This window comes from Cyphellophora europaea, assembly GCF_000365145.1.
Source record: "Cyphellophora europaea CBS 101466 unplaced genomic scaffold supercont1.14, whole genome shotgun sequence".
Classification (NCBI taxonomy): Eukaryota; Fungi; Ascomycota; class Eurotiomycetes; order Chaetothyriales; family Cyphellophoraceae; genus Cyphellophora; species Cyphellophora europaea.
This window is the reverse complement of record NW_008481802.1, coordinates 325638-343196: the sequence shown is the minus strand read 5'-3', so window position 1 is coordinate 343196 and position 17559 is coordinate 325638. Positions and strand designations below refer to the sequence as shown.

Genomic DNA, 17559 nt, shown 5'->3' with positions numbered 1-17559 from the left:
TCGTCATACTTGTCGTCGCGCAATCAGACTAAGCAGCTGGGGCTTGCGGGTCAGTGAGAGCCTGTAGATGAGACGGAGATTCGAGAACTATGGTGTAAACTCTTCGTGTCTGATTCTGATTCTGATTCTGGTCGTTATCTAGACGCGTGCTCTGGGGCCGAAACATGATTTCGCTCCCAGCGCCTGAGCCCTAGGTTTCTCCCTCCTCAGCACATTGTGTAACTGGGCGGCAACTGCAGTAAATGGAAAGTTTCCGCGCGTCTCACCGGCCAACCAGCAGAGATGCGCCGTCCAATACTGCCCCGACTGTCTACTACTTTGCACGCCGTGCCTATTGGCGCTGTCTGCCCGCGAAGCCGCCAAAGTCGATCTTTGAATGTCTTAGCGCGTACCACTAAAGGTCACGTTCAAGAATCATCAACCTTGGGCGGAGCGGCGACTGTCATCGTCCTCGTCACCTTCGCAATGGCCTGCCCGCACAGTCGTATGACTGGGACACCGGGCTCAATGCCCTCGGCTAAAGGTGAGCTCGTCAATCGGCAGGTTGCCGGCGCACGGTTGGCTCAGTAGGACTGGCCAGGAGTGCGATGGGCCCCCACAAGGCGACGGCTCAAGTCGAACCCTCCAAGTATGAGGTCTGAGATCAGGCAGAAGTTGCATAGCGCGGGCTTTCTCTGGATCTCGGAATGCGATTCCAGCACAGCCAGCGGATTCGAAGCTCAGCTCTTCTCATCCCAGCCAAAGTAATGCGTGGCCATTCGTCGACCCTTTTGCCAAAGTGCAGGATAACTCGAGTCCTGAGAAGGGTGTTTTTCCTTTTCTTCCCGTTGTATACGGAGAGCGGCCGCAGTCACACCCATAGCGACCGAGAAGAGGGGGTCGACGAATCTGGCTTAGGGTCAGGACTTGGGGATTGAGGATTGGAGGGGATGTCGTACTTGTTGATGAGCCAGGGTTGAGCAATGGACGCCATGGTGCAGTCGATCTGGGCAGCACTCTGTGATGGTCTACGTATTCAAGGCATTATGTTGTGGCCAAGTCTCCAACGCAGCAGCGGCAGCAACGAGGTCGCTTCGCTCGGGTGGCGCGTAAAGACAGCTTACGCAGGTTAAGTAAGCCTCGTATCCCGCTTGCAGTCAAGACGCGTTAGTTCTCCTTCAATACTTCGCAAAGTCTTTTGGTGATTCCAACGGTGTAGGAACTGTCTGTGGAAGCGACGAGCGAGCAGCAGTGGGTCGCAGGACTCAGGTTCCTGGGACACGACGCGTCCTTGTGAACATGGCGCGTACGGGAAGGCTGCCACCACGTTTCCATCGCGATGTGCGACCTCGCTCAGGTCTTGCCTGACTTCAACCTCAAGCCTTACTCGCACCTACTCCATTCCCTAGAAAAGAATGAGTTTACTGTGACCGACTTAGTGTCTCTGGATCCTGTTGAAATTGCTCGCCGATGTCCCTTGCCGCTACTTGACGTTCGTCGTCTCATAGCTGATGTGATCGAATGGTTGCAGAGGGATCTCAATATGCTGCCACCCGTACACTCCATCAGCAGCGATTTCCTCGCCCCCGACATGTCGTCCGACTCTTCTGTCAACCCTGAGCCTACTCGAAGCCAAAATATGTTTGTCCGCACCTTGGATCTGGAGATCGACGCTTTATTAGGAGGAGGGTTTCCTGCCGGCTATGTTACGGAAGTCGTTGGCGAAAGGTGCGTGACGCGAAGCCTGCAACAGGCTACTGCTAATCATCCTAGTGCTGTTGGAAAGACCCAGATCCTTTTCGGCCTGCTGCTGTCCGTCCAGTTGCCTGTGCCCCAAGGTTTGGGTAAGGGCGCGCTCTATATCAGCACCGAAGATCCTCTTAATACCGTCCGCCTTGCCGAGATACTCCAGTCCCATCCATATTACGCTCAACTGCCAGACAGCGACATCCCGTCCTTTGATCGTATTCACGCCAAGACTGTCACGAACCTGGCCGTTCAGCAGCAGCTCATTGAGTTCCAGCTGCCCATCGCCGTCGAACGACTGGACATTGGCTTGATAATCCTGGACTCAGTTGCTGCCAACTTTCGCGCTGATCGAGACGTGGCGACAACAAACGGTCTAGTTGACCGGGCAGTAGACCTTGCCAAAGTCGGAGGTATATTGCGCCGGCTTGCAGTGGAAAAGAACATTGCCGTTGTTGTCGCAAACCAGGTTTCGGACCGCTTTGCTGAGAGTCTATTTCAGCCCTCACAGGACCTGATGCGATCATCCTCGCCATCCTCGTCGGTTGCCACGCCATCTCAGCTGGGCAGTCGTCGATCCGAACGGGATTCGAAAATGACCCTGGACCACCAATCACGCTTTTTCACGGGCTGGGGCGACAAGCCTGCTTACATGCATCAAGAATTGAAGGCGCCTGCCCTCGGTCTCGCTTGGGCCAACCAAATCGATGCGCGCATCGTTCTCAAAGTCGAAGCAGAAACATCCAAGGCGGCAGCCGCAGTTGGCAAACGTCGACGGTTCATGAACGTCGTCTTCGCTCCGTGGGCAGGCCAGAGAACGAAGCCTCTCGAATACAGTATCGAGCAGCAGGGCATCGTCGCGAAGGCTGACGACGGTCTCAAGAGCGAACACCAGGAACTCTTGGATGAGACTCTGTGGGCAGATGCCGATGACGATGAGTTTCCCTAGACGATCGGAGGTGATCTCGGCTCCGAAGATGTTGGCTAAGCACTCGTTTCATATGTGCTACTGCTGACCAACTTGACGTCCAATTAGGCTCGTATCAGTGGCCCTTCAGATGGGCAGTTGGCCTTCCGATAACGAATCCAGTTCGGATGGGCCTTAGACAACGGTCCAAGGTGGTTCTAGATATTGTGAGTGGAGGACTGCGCTGTCGTCGAGAACCTACGCCCGCTTGGACATACCCGATTCGGAATAGCGCATTGATTGATTGGCTTGCAGCTCACGTCCTCCTCTCCAGCAACAGGACATCTCCTCTGATTTCGCTTTCGTAAAGCTTTCAATGTAAATCGCCACGCTCATAGTCATGACTTAATTCTGGTAGGAGCTTTCTTTATTTTCTCCTCTTCCTCCGCACCACCTCTGTTTCACACCTCGAGTTTCGTACTTTGGTTGCGTCATGGGTTCCATCGGTGAGGATGAGACTCTGGTCAGGCACCCGCTAGACCAGCTTAGCAGCGATGAGGTGGCTGTCGCCCGCGAAGTCGTCACCAAGGCACGACAGTCATTGTTGATGTTCCGCAATGTGTTCGCCGTTGAGCCTCCCAAAGCCGAGCTGCTGGAATTTCTAGCTGCTGAACATGCTGGCACACTCTCTGCAGCTACCCCTCGCCCCGCCCGTCAAGCGCGCCTTCAGTACGACGTGATTGGCCAAGACAAGTCTCATGAGTATACCGAATCCATCGTTGACCTTGAAAGCCGGACGGAGATCAGCAAGAGAACCGTGGAGAAGGGCTCACAGCAAGCGTTCACGTTGGATGAATTCAAGCAATTTTACGATGTCTGCGTAGTATCAGACCTGTTCAAGAAAGCCATCGCCGAGTTCGAGCTGCCGGAGGGGTTTGAGGTCGCCATCGACCCCTGGCCCTATGGTGGGCCAGATCTCAGCGAGGATGCTCCTAGGTGAGGCTCACACTGTGGCAACGCCACCGGAGATCATAGCTGACTTGCTTAGATACACCCAGGGCCTATGCTTTGCTAAAGATGTCCGAAATGGAAATCCAGACTCAAATCACTACGGCTATCCACTACCAATTATTCCTGTTATGGACACCTACAAGAAAGAGATTGTTCGGATCGACCGCCTTGCCACCGGCGGCGCTGAAGACGGCCTCGCCTATGGGTCACACAAGACCAAGAAAATTCTGGCGCACTGTAAGCCTGCAGAGTACGCACCGGAACTTCTCAATCTACCCCTGCGAACCGATGTGAAGCCTCTCAACGTCGTTCAGCCCGACGGTCCATCATTCAAGGTTAGTGACGAGTCTTTGATCGAGTGGCAAAAATGGCGCTTCAGAGTCGGTTTCAACCCCAGAGAGTGTGCTGTTCTGCATGATGTTCAATACGACGGTCGCGATGTGCTGTATCGCCTCAGCTTGTCGGAGATGACAGTACCGTACGGCGACCCTCGCCCACCTTTTCACCGTAAGCAAGCTTTCGATTTCGGCGATGCGGGAGCGGGTCGTGCGGCCAACAACCTCGCGCTGGGCTGCGACTGTTTGGGCGCCATCAAGTATCTTGATGCCATGCTCGTCGATACCGAAGGAAAGCCTTCTGTGTCCAAGAATGTCGTCTGCATCCACGAGCAAGACAATGGCATTGGCTGGAAGCACACCAATTTCCGCACTGAGCGAGCAGTTGTGACCCGCTATCGTGAGCTTGTTGTGCAGTTCATCATCACCTTGGCCAATTACGAGTACATTTTTGCTTTCAAGTTCGACCAAGCCGGCGGTATCACGATTGAAACCCGGGCCACCGGAATCGTGTCGGTCGTCAACATTGACCCTGGAAAGACCTCTCCCTACGGCAATGTTGTTGCACCTGGCGTGTTAGCACAGAACCACCAGCACATCTTTGCCGTGCGTATTGATCCTGCTGTTGATGGCCACCAGAACACGGTCATCAAGGAGGAGTCACTGCCTGTCAAGATGAACCCGGAGACTAACCCGCACGGCAACTACTACGAGGTTCGGCGGACACCTGTTACAACGTCCGAAGGATTCGATGCGGATCCTTTCAAGAATCTGACCGTGAAAATCGCCAACACCAATAAATTGAACAAATACTCGCAGCGGCCCGTCGCGTACAAGTTCATTCCATCCCCATCGCAGCTACTGCTCGCCGACCCCGACTCCATTGTTGCGAAGCGTGCCGCCTTTGCCCAGCACCATGTCTGGGTGTCGCAGTATCGCGATGATGAGCTATTCGCCGCCGGCGAGTTCACCAATCAGTCCAAAGTCGAGAAGGGCGGCGTTGCTGATATGGTTGCTCGGAAAGACAACATTGAAAATAGCGATGTCGTTGTGTGGAATGTATTTGGGTTAACCCACAACCCGCGCGTGGAGGATTGGCCAGTGATGCCAATTGAGAAGCATGAGATCCACCTCAGGCCAGCTGACTTCTTCGAATTTAATCCCGCTCTCGACGTTCCTGGGAACCGGAACGAGGCTTCTGTCCTGGTCGACAGTTGCTGTCATAGCGGAACCAATGGAGTTGCTAATGGCGAGGTACAAGGGCAAGCCGCCAGTCATCTACAAGGCACGGGTACCATTAAGGTGAACGGACATTGAAGCAGACTGTTACGGGTGGTGTCGAGGAATATTTCACAACGTACTACATGCATATACATAGGGGCGGAGACAGCACGTTTCGGGCGATACTGTTATGCAGTCAAATGAGCAATGCTTAGATTGAGAATAGACAGCAAACTCTCCAGTAGGAACACCCCTTGCCATCCGTATTCCCTGCTCGACGGTATCGACTCTGCAGTGATACCAAGATGTACGGCGAGCCACATAACCCAAAATTTACCCCAAGCAGTCGAACGACAGCCCCCACAGGATCAGCCTACCCCCAAAATTGTGCCACTGCAACCTTGCTCCACATCTGAAGGCTGACGCCGTCTACTGTACCCGGGTAGGACGTCGATGCGGTGGAGGCAAGCAGATTCTGCTGTGGTCCATGCATCCCTACCTTCTCGAGGACTGTGCTTGAATCGTACAGCTCCTTCCATGAGCTCTCGCTGTTTGTCTCTGCAGACAGTGTGTCGGAGTGGAGAGGGACCAAAATGAAGAAGCCAAAGTGGATGCGTCCATTCATCGAAGAACCGATACCAAGTGACAAGCAAGATGATCCAAAGCGCTCACTGAGACTCCCTTGGACCGCCGCCATCGCTGTCTTTCTGTGCTCAATCGGTCTGGCATGCCAACTGGTCACGGTACTCGTGCCATCGACTGGCTTCGCCTTCAATATCGTCCTCGCTGCCGTCTGGGCCGGAGCTACGCTCCTGTTGGTTTTATGGCGACCACGGACCGGCTCATCCTTGCGAGCCCTAGCGTACGCAGGTCTTGTGAGCGCACATATCGCTCTTCTGCTGGTTCGAAAACGCAACCGGCAAGGCTTTGGAGGCACGTTTAACTGCATCTCAACACTCATCTCATGCCTCATTCTCTTGATCGAGCTCAATATGCCCCTGCGGGATTCCACCTGGCCACGCGACGGCATAGCAAAGCCAGGCTCCGAACCCACCGTGGCATTGCGTAGCCCTGAGGACTGTTTAACAACATGGCAGTGGATGTCTGTGACTTGGATGGAGCCTCTCATCAAGCTCGGCTCCAAAAGGCAGCTTAACACCAGCGATGTCTGGTTTCTGCCCTATGAATTCCAACATCGCCCTTTACACGATGCCTTCCGAGAGCTACAGGGCTCTGTCCTAGGGCGCCTTCTTCGTGCCAATTGGATTGATCTATTCGTGCTCACCGTGCTGGGGTTTGCGGAGCTGGCGGCGGACTTCTCGACGCCTCTTGTCCTGCAGCTGCTATTGAAATCCATGGACAGAATTGCTTCTGACAAAGTCCCGGCAATGAAGTTCGCTGTCTTGATGCTGGCTGTCAGACTGGTGGATGCTCAGGTTCAGGTCCTTGCTCTATGGTTCGGAAGGAGAGCGTACGAGCGGTCCCGGGGTGAGATGATGACCATGCTGTACGAGAAGACGCTTAAGCGAAAGATTGTGGGCCATCTTCCCGAAGCGAAAGAGTCTGAAGAAGCGAATGGGAGTTCAGAGGCTAACGGAGCTACTGATGGCTCCGACAATAGCGAAGAGACGGAAGGGCTCCTGAACGGCCAGTCCAAAAAGACTGCCAGCACTACCCGAGGACGTCTCGATAGAGTCTTGCATCGAGTTCGCGGCATGTTCTCAGGTGCAAGGGCACCAGAACCACCGGCCCAGAAGTCGGCATCGATTGGCAAGATTCTCAATGTTCTCCGGAACGACGTTTATGAGGTGGCACAACGGTTCTGGGAGTTTCAGACCCTCATATTTGCACCATGTGGCACCGTCATCGCTGCCTTTCTGGTCTGGAGACTACTTGGCTGGGCATGCCTCCTCGGCATAGCTGTAGTAATCTTCGCTCAAATTATTAACGCTTTCTTGGTCAGAATACTCATTAGTTGGGAGACCACCCGACGTGCTGCAACCGACACAAAGCTGCAACGAATCTCCGAGTATGTTGAAGCCATCCGGCATTTGCGATGGTATGGGTGGCACCCATCCTGGCTTGAAGGAATCATGAGCGCCCGCCAGCGTGAGCTCAACCTCAAGGTCGTCACACAGCTCTGGACACTGGCTGTCATCTTCGTCAATCAGCTTGGCAGCGGCGTTCTACCAGTTGCAGCTTTCTTCGCCTACACGGCTATTGCAAAGCAAGAGCTACGCGTTGATATAGCATTTCCGGCTCTGCAGCTCTTCGCCATGTTACAAAAGCGTCTCCAGCAGCTCCCAAACATGATCACTGTGCTACTCAATGCGAAGGTGGCAATGGGCCGTTTGGAGTCTTTCATGAATGAGCCCGATAAACCCGAAAACCCAGCAGCAGACTCCTCAGACCAGCTCGAGCTGAAAGGTGCCTCATTCTCCTGGCCCGGGATCTCCCACACCATCCTCCGCAACGTCGACATCAAATTCCCACAAGGTCTTTCGCTCGTTGTGGGCAGAGTCGGTGCGGGCAAGACGGCATTGCTGCAGGGTCTGCTGGGCGAGCTTGACCTGGAATCTGGTCATTTGGTGAAGCCGGCAGACACGCCGATTGCATATTGCCTTCAAACTCCATGGCTTGAGAGTATGAGCATTCGTGATAACATCCTTTTCAACTCGCCGTACGACGATGATCGCTATAAGCGCACGTTAGATGCTTGTGCCCTTACACCTGACTTGGCAACCTTTGAGCACGGCGACCTTTCAGCTATTGGCGAGAATGGCATAGGCCTTTCTGGAGGTCAAAAGGCGAGGGTCGCCCTTGCTCGAGCTGTCTACAGTCACGCGCCTATCCTTCTGCTGGACGATCCTATCAGTGCGTTGGACCAGCAGACGGCGGAGTGGATCGTTAAACGCTGCTTTACGGGAAAGCTCGTGGAAGGCCGGACAGTAGTGCTTGCTACTCATCGGACAGATCTGTGCCAGAACATCGCTGTTCAGACTATTGAGGTCACAGACGGAACAGCTAGACTGGTCCAGGGCACGTACGTGGACGGCGCTGCAGAGCTCGCGCACGTGATTTCGACCGATCATCGACTAGACACGGAACAGAAGAAGATGGAAGCGGCTGCCATCCGCGATAAATTCGAAGATGAAGAGCATCGGGCGCACGGAGGCGTCCAGCTCGCGGTGTATTGGGAATACATCAAAGCGGGCCAACTGAGATGGTGGCTCATGCTGGCCATCTCTGCATCTGCTTTCCAGCTCCTCCGGATTGCCGAGAGCTGGTTCTTGAAAGAGTGGGGTGAAGCATACAACAGAGGCACCGAGCAGCTTGTCGGGATGCTGACATTTCCATTGAACGTTCGTGTCCTCGAGACACCTGTCTCTGGTGTCTTCAAACGCTTCCCGGACCCTTCTGAGGATGTGTATCCTTGGCTCAAAGGCTATCTCACCATCGTCGTATTGGGTCCGGTAGCGCTTGTCATCGGTCAGGCCTTCATGGTGACGCTCACTTACATGGCTGGTAAGAACATGTTTAGAGAGATTATGTTCCGCATCAGCAACGCGCCATTCCGGTACTACGACGTTACTCCTATTGGGCGGCTTTTGAATCGGTTGACGTCTGATGCGGGCACACTCGATGGCAACATCTCGCAACAGTTCACACAAGTCATCTTCCAAGGGGTTGCGTGGCTGTCGTCAATCTTTGTGTTTGCGGGTGTTACGCCAGCATTCCTGGTCTTCTCGCTCCTGCTCACTGCAACCTTCGTGTGGATCTTTATGCGATTTCTTCCTACCTCGCAAAGTCTGCGACGGCTCGAAATGGTGTCGCTGAGCCCACTAATGTCCAACTTTGGCGCACTTCTAGGCGGATTGACGACGGTACGAGCATTTTGTGCACAACCCGCGTTCCTTGCACGAGTTATCACAGTTGTGGATGAGTTCCAGAAGAACGACCATTTCTATTGGAGCTTACAAGAGTGGTTGATGTATCGTTTCGATGTGCTGTCCTCGTTGTCGACATTCGCACTTACCTGCCTTGCTGTCTATTCAGGCTTGACCCCTGGTCTAACAGCATTTGTGCTCATTGCAGCGCAGCAGTTCGTGGCGTCGACGCATGCACTGTGCCGACAGTATGGCCAGCTACAGCTAGACTTTGTTTCTGTGGAGCGTGTCGTTGAGCTCATTCATCTGGAGAGCGAGGAGCCAGGAGACATCAAGCCACCTGCCTCGTGGCCCAAGTATGGTGCTGAAGTCGAGTTCCAGGATGTTAGCATCAAATACACCCCGACAGCTGCACCAGCTGTATCCGACATCAACTTGAAGATCGAAGGAGGCAAGCACACTGCTATCGTCGGCCGCACTGGCTCCGGTAAATCCACCCTCTCCCTCTCTTTGCTCGCCACCACACCTTTATCATCCGGCAAAATCATCATAGACGGCATCGATATATCTCGCGTTGACAAGACCACCTTGCGTTCCAGAATCACCTTTCTTGCCCAGGACCCAATCCTGTTCCCGGGCAGCCTCCGCCATAACCTTGATCCTCAATCCGAGCACTCTGATGCGGAATGTACGACTGCTTTGTCTCTTGCTTGCCTTGACACAACCAGATTTACGCTGGACTTTGAAGTAGCCGCGCATGGACACAACCTGTCTCAAGGTCAGCGCCAGCTGGTATCCTTAGCAAGAGCACTGCTCCGGAAGAGTGCAGTTGTCATTATGGACGAGGCAACCGCAAGTGTCGATTTGGAGACTGCGGAACAGGTATACCGCGTGGTAAGGGACGAGCTGCAGCGAAACGGTTCGACTGTGGTCAGTGTGGCGCATCGGAGGGGTGCCATGCAGGGCGTGGATGCTACAGTTACCCTTGTCGGTGGAGTCATGGAGAGTGTTATACGTGAGACAGGCAATGAACGATGAGCTCAATGGCCTGGAGTATAGAAAGGACCGATGAAATAAAACAGAATTTCACTCTACGATAGATATACACAGATAGATCTCAGCGAGCTCTGCTCGGCTCTCAAGTGCTCGACTCAGAAGCAACATCAGGCAGTGAACGACAGCTTATCACCTAACTCCGGCAGCGCCATGACGCATTCGACTGTTGCCTTCGACTTCTTTCTCCTCGCTGACAAAAGATGCCAGCAACCTCAAATTCCGTTTGTGGTTTACAACATGAGGATCTGTAGTAACTCGTACCAGTAGGTCTTCCGTTCGTTCCACGCGTCAATCTACGTTGCGTTCCCAGATTCCGTCTTCTGCAAACAAAAATTCGATACCCGGCTTTCGCCTGATCGCCAAGATGAAAGTCCAGCACCGCGCCACGACCCTTGAGCTCGAGGACGTTGAGGATGAGACCATATCGCAGCTCGCCGTCCGCCTCGCAACCACCATCTGCGCTGATCCCTCCCGCGTCTCACTCTTCATCCTCCCCAAACCAGGATTCATGAAGCATCCATTCCCAGACACGCCTTTATCATCCATCTTGACACCTGCTTCGCGCATTAAGTTGATTGGCACCCCTGCTGCAGAAGTGAAGACGATGAATGACCACGCCGCCGCCATCAAAGCCAGGACACAGTCAAGGTCACCTGCCGGAAGGCCAGTAGCCAAAGTTACACCTTACCGAGACTGGAGGAAGACAAGCGAGGAGGCGAAGTACAGCTTTGGGGCGATCGAGCCATTGATGTGGCTGCCTAATCCGGAAAGGAGCAGGAGGTTCCTAGAAAGGCTGGCCGCGGACCCTGGGATCAAGGCTACGATGAGGAAGCGGAAGTTTGCCGTGGGCTTATTAACGGAGATGGACCCTTCCCAACATACGACGCACGAAAGCAGGACGCTTGGACTCAATCGCAACCAGGGTGAAGTCATCGAGTTGAGGTTACGGACGGATGCATACGACGGCTATCGGGACTACAAGGTCATCAGGAAGACGCTGTGCCACGAGCTGACACACAACGTGTGGGGTCCGCACGACCAGAACTTCTGGGACCTGTGTAAACAGATCGAAAAGGAGGTAGCAGCGAACGACACGCAGCACGGTGGACATCAGCTGGATGCGCGTGCTGAGTTTTACAATCCTGATGATAATATGGACGATGCGGACCATGCAGATGGCGGCGGTTGGACGGGCGGCGACTTTGTTCTGGGCAAAGGTACAGACGTGGCGAGTAACGAAGGATTGAGTCGGAGGGAGATCATGGCTCGGGCAGCAGAAGGACGAGCGAAGAAGGAAAAGGAGGCGAGAGAGGCTGAGAAGGAGTCATAAAGGAGGTTGGTCATCATTTCGGAGCGGCGGCGTTGGCGGACTAATAGTGACACTCTGAGTGACACCCTGTTCTAGTATACAGGGAGAGAGGCGCTCACAGGTGTCACGAGAGCTTTGAATAGTACAGTATTTGACACCGCCTTGTGGCTATCACTTTGATCGCGTGCCCGATTTTGGTCGCGTCGCCGAAACGGAGTCCGTCAAACGGACACAGCGCCCATAACCGAGCCCAGCGAGATCCGCAGGCGTTCTAGCGGGGTGCGTCGGACTGCTTATCCGAGGGACGCTGGGGAAACCAATCCGCCACCCCCGTGGTCTAGTGGGCGATGAGATTGGGCTCCTGGGAGAATGCCGGAAAGCTGGCTCCAGGGGTCAGGCCATCGCCGGGGAAGCTCGCAATGAGGCAAGCCAAGGCCGCTGGTGCATGTTGAGGCAGTGAAGGGGCCGCATCATCCTGACACCAGCTGCGTCGCATAGAGAGAGAGGCCGCAGTCAGCGCCATCAGGCGTCACCGTCCTCTGCTTCATCTTCTCTCGCCGACACTCTTACAGCATTTACCCGCGGGTACGACTGCCCGGGAACTCAGCGTGAAAGCTAGCTCAATCGCAGGGCTCAACGGCCGCGCATTTGGGCGGCGGAGTTAGTCCGGCCAGGGTCACCTCCGAACCTTAAACTTATTCAAAAAAGTGCGCTTGACTCAACATCTTACCCTCCTGCAACTCCAGTCATAATTACTGACACTGTATGTCTCTGGCAGAGGCAACGAGGCCTACCTCGCAGTCGACTGGCGCCGGGAGGTTGCCAGTCCGCAAACCATCGTCCCACCAGTTCTCCAACCTGGCCAAGACGGTCATCATGTCCAATGCTCAGCAGTCGCCAGTGAGTCCGGTGCGCCCGACCACGGTGCCACCAGACTACGAGCGCGTCCAGGGCACTTCGAGTGTTCCGACTAACGTGGACGCTGCCGCTGAGTACCATGCTAGTCTCATGCCGCCGCCGACTACTGTCTTCGGCCGTACTACGACCGTTCATGGCGTCAAACAGTCGCCACTTCCTGTCGCTGGAAGAGCCATGGGCGCAGCACTGACCGATACGCCCATGCCCTCCCAGCCTGGCAGTCCCCAGATGTGAGTCAAACAGCAATATTGACCTTCATGAACGCGTGCTAACTCAACCAGCAATCCGCGAGGCCTATCTGGCTCCTCAACCCCAAAACTCCGTGCTACCACCCTCGATATACCCGGCTTGACTCGGTCGAAAGTCTCCCCCGACGGTCGCATAGCAGAAAGAGATGTGGGCGCAAAGTTGATAATCATCATGGTCGGTCTGCCCGCGCGAGGCAAGAGTTACCTGGTCAAGAAGATCGCAAGATATCTGAATTGGTTGCAACACCCCACCCGCATTTTCAATGTTGGTGACAGAAGACGTGTGGCTGCTGGCCCGGCGCTGCATCAGAGCGATCGCACCATCGACGGTGCTCTACGAGAATCTGTCAAGCAGATGAGCCTTACAAACGGCGTCAACGGCATTGAGCATGCGGCGCCTCTTCCACCACCAGCCATGCTCATCAACGGTGAACCCAGTGTATCTGCGCCTATATCCCCTTTGCAGATGAGTTATACCGCATCGGAAGTCGACTCCGATCGACCTACCACACCTCCCTCTCCCAACCGTATGGATCAGTCTGCGTCTTTCTTCGATCCGGAGAACAAGCGTGCAAAGGAGCTGCGTGAAAAGGTTGCTCATGATACCCTTGATGATCTCCTCAAGTACGTGCTAGAAGACGGCGGCTCCGTTGGCATCTTTGACGCCACCAACCACACTCAGGAACGGAGACAATCTCTGATAGATCATATCCGCAAGCGGGACCCCAACATCAATTTCCTCTTTCTGGAGTCGAGATGTCAAGATCAGGGCCTCTTGGAAGCCAACATGCGCCTCAAGCTGTCAGGACCTGACTACAAAGACAAGGACCCGATCAAATCTCTGCGAGACTTCCAAGACCGTGTTGCACAGTATGAGAAGCTGTACCAACCCCTGGGCGACTTTGAGGAGCAGAGAGGCACTCCATATTGCTCGCTCATCGATGTCGGCCGCAAGATGGTGTCCTATCAGGTTAACGGCTTCTTGTCCATTCAAACGGTGACATACCTCATGAATTTCAACCTCGCTCCACGACAAATCTGGCTGTCGAGACACGGCGAATCACTGGACAATGTCAATGGCAAGATTGGCGGCAACAGCGATCTCAGCCAGCAAGGCTGGAAATACGCTCGAGCACTAGCCAAGTTTATCGGCGAGCAGCGAGCTTTGTGGGAGGAACACCAGAGAGAAAAACAAGCCAATACCCATTTCCCTCCACGCCCGGGCGACACCACACCACCCAACCCAGAAGTGACAGCGCAGGCTGGCGAAGAACGCAATTTTTGCGTATGGACTAGCATGCTCAACCGCAGCATTGAGACGGCACAGTTCTTCAACGAAGACGAGTATGACCTGAAGCAGATGCGGATGTTGGACGAGTTGAATGCTGGCTCCATGGACGGCATGACCTACGCCGATATCCGAATGAATTTCCCCGAAGAGTATGAGCTGCGGAAGCACGACAAGCTGCAGTACCGATATCCTGGCCCCGGCGGCGAAGGCTACCTCGACATCATCAGCCGCCTTCGCAAGGTGATTCTCGAGGTCGAACGGATGACGGACCATGTTCTTCTGATTGGTCACCGCAGCATCACACGCGTGCTGCTGGCGTATTTCATGGGCCTCAAACAGGAAGACATCTCGGACCTCGATGTGCCGCTTGGCGTTGCGTATCTTCTCGAGCCGGTGAGTAGCGACTCTTCCTGCATCAATGACTCGTATTGATTGGTATAATAGCGACCGTATGGTGTTGACTTCAAAGGTAAGATGACCCGCCTGCCCCAAGAGGCCCCACCTTTCGCTTTACATTTGCTGACACTGCTCTAGCTTATCGCTGGAACCCTGAAACCGACGACTTCGTTCACGAGGAGCAATACAAACTGAGGCGAGCTCGACACCCTGACGTCTAATCCTGGCACACACACTCACACCTTCCTTCATACCCACCCACTCACCTACCCATCTGGAACAACCTCGTTTGGCCATCTTCATCATCACATGTATTTATACGACTGGACTAACATGAACCTCTTCTGTACAATAGACAAGACGCCTGCTGGTCACTGGACTATGGCATTCCTTTCTCCAATGGCGTCGATCGATATGTGGATTACTGATTTCTCGACTTTTCGACCAATAACCTACCTAACCTTTTCCGATCTCTTGACGGCATAGACTCACGGCATTATCATCACTATTAGCGAAGGCGTCGGGGCGAATGAAGTGGCGGGTAACTAGAGAGCAGCTTGAATTCCTCTCAAAGACAGCGCATGCATTCTCGGGGCGGCGTCAAATGGCAATGGCAAGACATGCGACCGGAAGGAAGTGCTTGGAAGCCCAGATATGGATGGGATCATGTATTTGCAGTGCTCAGCTTGATGTGGGCGTCTGGTGCGCGAGTCAACACGGGGAAGTCGCCGCCTCATCGCGATGGGCAGGCTGCTTTCCTCCTACATGAGTAGTCGAGTACATTGCTACAAAATGTATCAATGCAGCGAGCTACGACATCTACCAAGTGACCTATCCAAGTACCCTACCCAACCACTGCCGACATGTTTCCATGCTTTTATTTCCTTTCGGATCCCGCTACATGCGAAAATTCAGGACACTTTTTCACTTCCACCGCCTGCAAGCTCCGCAATCGCGATGCATTCATTGAAGATTCGCCTCTCCCGCATCCGTTGCGTCTGCCAAGACGTGGACGCCGTCTATCCGCTGGACCTTCGTGGCGTAGCATGTCACTCCTGTCCCAACCGCTTGTCATATTCCCGATGAAACAAACGGAGAGGCCAGGTACCTTTCACAAAATATGCCCGGGCCCGCTTTGTGGGTGGTTGGGGTTAGTCAAGCACTTCTGTTTTGAGGCTTGATGGTTGCTTCGAAAGTCTTTTGCGTTCACTCTTTCTGCTATACTCTCGCTACCACGCTTTTTGTTCTTCCTTGGCCTAAGAAAAGAATGCCGACGATACACCTGGTGCCGTTCAACGTCGTCACCGCGGCGTTGGGCGGCTTCATCCTGCTCTTTGGGCTCGTGTCCTATCTCCTGAAGGAGCGGTTCTACCTGTCTGAAGCCCTTATCTCACTCGTTGCTGGCATTGTGTTCTCGCCGCACGCCACGAACTGGATACGGCCTCTCGACTACGCTCTAGGCTCCGAGGATAATCTCGACTACATCACACTGTACTTCACGCGCCTGGTGCTGGGCGTGCAGCTCGTCATCGCCGGCGTCCAACTGCCTCATCGATATCTGCGCACCGAATGGAAAAGCCTTGCCCTACTCTTAGGGCCGGGCATGTGCGCCATGTGGATGTCTGCTAGCTTGCTCGTTTGGGCTCTGGTGCCCAACATCTCGATATTGCAGGCTCTCGCCACGGGAGCGTGCGTGACGCCTACTGACCCGGTCCTCAGCAATTCTATTGTCAAGGGCCGCTTCGCCGACAAGAATATCCCCCGACCTCTCCAGCACGTCATTGTTGCCGAGTCGGGCGCCAATGATGGCCTGGGCTACCCGTTTCTCTTCCTGGCGCTGTATCTCATCAAGTACACGCAAGGCGCAGGCGGCTTTGACGGCGGCGCGGGACGGGCGATGGAGCAATGGTTTGTTGAGACCTGGGTATACACAATCATCTTAAGTGTTGTGTACGGTGTCGTAGTGGGCTGGCTTGCTAAAGAGTTGCTTCACTTTGCCGAAATACGCAAGTTCGTTGACCGCGAGAGCTTTATTGTGTTCGCTGTGGCACTGGCATTGTTCATCACAGGAACATGTGGTATGATTGGCAGTGATGACGTCCTGGCTTGTTTTGTGGCTGGAAATGCGTTCACATGGGATGATTGGTTCCGAAAGGAGACGGAGGACGATAGCCTACAGCCGACAATAGACATGCTGCTGAACATCAGTGTCTTTGCCTGGTTTGGAGCAGTGTGTCCGTGGGTGGAGTTTCGTGTGAACGACGTGATCCCGATCTGGCGGCTGATCATTCTGGGCATACTGATCTTGCTTGTCAGGAGGATTCCTATGGTGATGGCAATGCACCGATACATCCATCAGATCGAACACATGCAGCATGCGCTGTTCGTGGGCTTCTTTGGACCGATCGGTGTAAGTGCCATCTTCTACCTATACATCAGCATTGACTTTCTGCGGACTGAGGTCACAGTGAGCGGTGTTCCGCGAGAGGATGCCCGGCAGCTGGAGGAGGTGATGCGCGTCGTTATCTGGTTTCTCGCCATCTGCAGTATCGTTGTCCACGGTTTGTCGATTCCTTTGGGAAAGCTTGGCTGGCATTTGCCCCGGACTATATCTATGAGTTTGAGCTTAACGGAAGACGAGAGGGAGGGACAGTTGCCGCTGGGCACAAGAATAGGGCCCACGTACCGGACACGGAAGCGTAGGGAGAAGGGAAGCCAGCCTGCTGGCACGGTTTTTAGGCTTGTTGACTCGAATGAGAATTCGACAGAACAAAAGCAGGGAGCAGACGAGGCTTTCCCTCCTGAGCCAGCCAGGCCAATTAGGTGCTTGACGTCTGGTGAGAACACTCCAAGACGGCGAAGCATTTCTTCCGGCCTCTCGCGCGATGAGGATTGTAGATCAGGCGAGGAGTCCGGAGCGAGAGGTCAGATGGAGGTCTAATAGTACATTGATCATGCAGCACAAAAGCCAGGACTCGGCGAAAAGTTGGAAGGCTGGAGGCAGCTCTTGTTTGCAACCAAGCTGGACTCGCCGGTATCTCATTAAAAATCACAGACCGTGGCAGAACATGAAGCAATGCCTCGAGACATATCCAGTTCATAAGTCTTGTGCTGAGCCATGGCATCGTATTGAGGCTACGATCTCAGGAGGTCAGCAGCGGAGCCGCATCCCTGGCATACAGACATGCGAAACGATGGGCTCGAGTACGACAGCTCAATTGAAAGCGACGAAAAGAAAGGTCGGGCGACCAGAAT

At 54.2% G+C, this 17559-nt stretch overlaps 7 protein-coding genes across 7 annotated transcripts; 6 read left to right on the top strand and 1 right to left on the bottom strand.

Annotated features, from left to right (window-relative positions):
• Positions 1 to 719: 719 nt before the first annotated feature.
• On the bottom strand, positions 720 to 973 carry HMPREF1541_10787 (uncharacterized protein; the record flags this gene model as incomplete). Its single annotated transcript, XM_008715456.1, has 2 exons — positions 720 to 888; positions 939 to 973. 2 exons carry the CDS (start codon positions 971 to 973, stop codon positions 720 to 722), a joined length of 204 nt encoding a protein of 67 aa, XP_008713678.1.
• A 345-nt stretch (positions 974 to 1318) lies between these two features.
• On the top strand, positions 1319 to 2674 carry HMPREF1541_10786 (uncharacterized protein; the record flags this gene model as incomplete). Its single annotated transcript, XM_008715455.1, has 2 exons — positions 1319 to 1707; positions 1753 to 2674. 2 exons carry the CDS (start codon positions 1319 to 1321, stop codon positions 2672 to 2674), a joined length of 1311 nt encoding a protein of 436 aa, XP_008713677.1.
• A 451-nt stretch (positions 2675 to 3125) lies between these two features.
• HMPREF1541_10785 (uncharacterized protein) lies at positions 3126 to 5295 on the top strand (the record flags this gene model as incomplete). Its single annotated transcript, XM_008715454.1, has 2 exons — positions 3126 to 3628; positions 3681 to 5295. The coding sequence occupies 2 exons, from the start codon at positions 3126 to 3128 to the stop codon at positions 5293 to 5295; spliced, it is 2118 nt and encodes a 705-aa protein (XP_008713676.1).
• Positions 5296 to 5792: 497 nt separating this feature from the next.
• Positions 5793 to 10124, top strand: HMPREF1541_10784 (uncharacterized protein; the record flags this gene model as incomplete). Its single annotated transcript, XM_008715453.1, has 1 exon — positions 5793 to 10124. One exon carries the CDS (start codon positions 5793 to 5795, stop codon positions 10122 to 10124), a length of 4332 nt encoding a protein of 1443 aa, XP_008713675.1.
• A 382-nt stretch (positions 10125 to 10506) lies between these two features.
• On the top strand, positions 10507 to 11472 carry HMPREF1541_10783 (uncharacterized protein; the record flags this gene model as incomplete). Its single annotated transcript, XM_008715452.1, has 1 exon — positions 10507 to 11472. The coding sequence occupies one exon, from the start codon at positions 10507 to 10509 to the stop codon at positions 11470 to 11472; it is 966 nt and encodes a 321-aa protein (XP_008713674.1).
• An 855-nt stretch (positions 11473 to 12327) lies between these two features.
• On the top strand, positions 12328 to 14525 carry HMPREF1541_10782 (uncharacterized protein; the record flags this gene model as incomplete). The annotated part of the gene is made up of 4 exons (XM_008715451.1): positions 12328 to 12599; positions 12651 to 14301; positions 14353 to 14377; positions 14443 to 14525. 4 exons carry the CDS (start codon positions 12328 to 12330, stop codon positions 14523 to 14525), a joined length of 2031 nt encoding a protein of 676 aa, XP_008713673.1.
• Positions 14526 to 15571: 1046 nt separating this feature from the next.
• Positions 15572 to 17245, top strand: HMPREF1541_10781 (uncharacterized protein; the record flags this gene model as incomplete). The annotated part of the gene is made up of 1 exon (XM_008715450.1): positions 15572 to 17245. The coding sequence occupies one exon, from the start codon at positions 15572 to 15574 to the stop codon at positions 17243 to 17245; it is 1674 nt and encodes a 557-aa protein (XP_008713672.1).
• Positions 17246 to 17559: the final 314 nt, after the last annotated feature.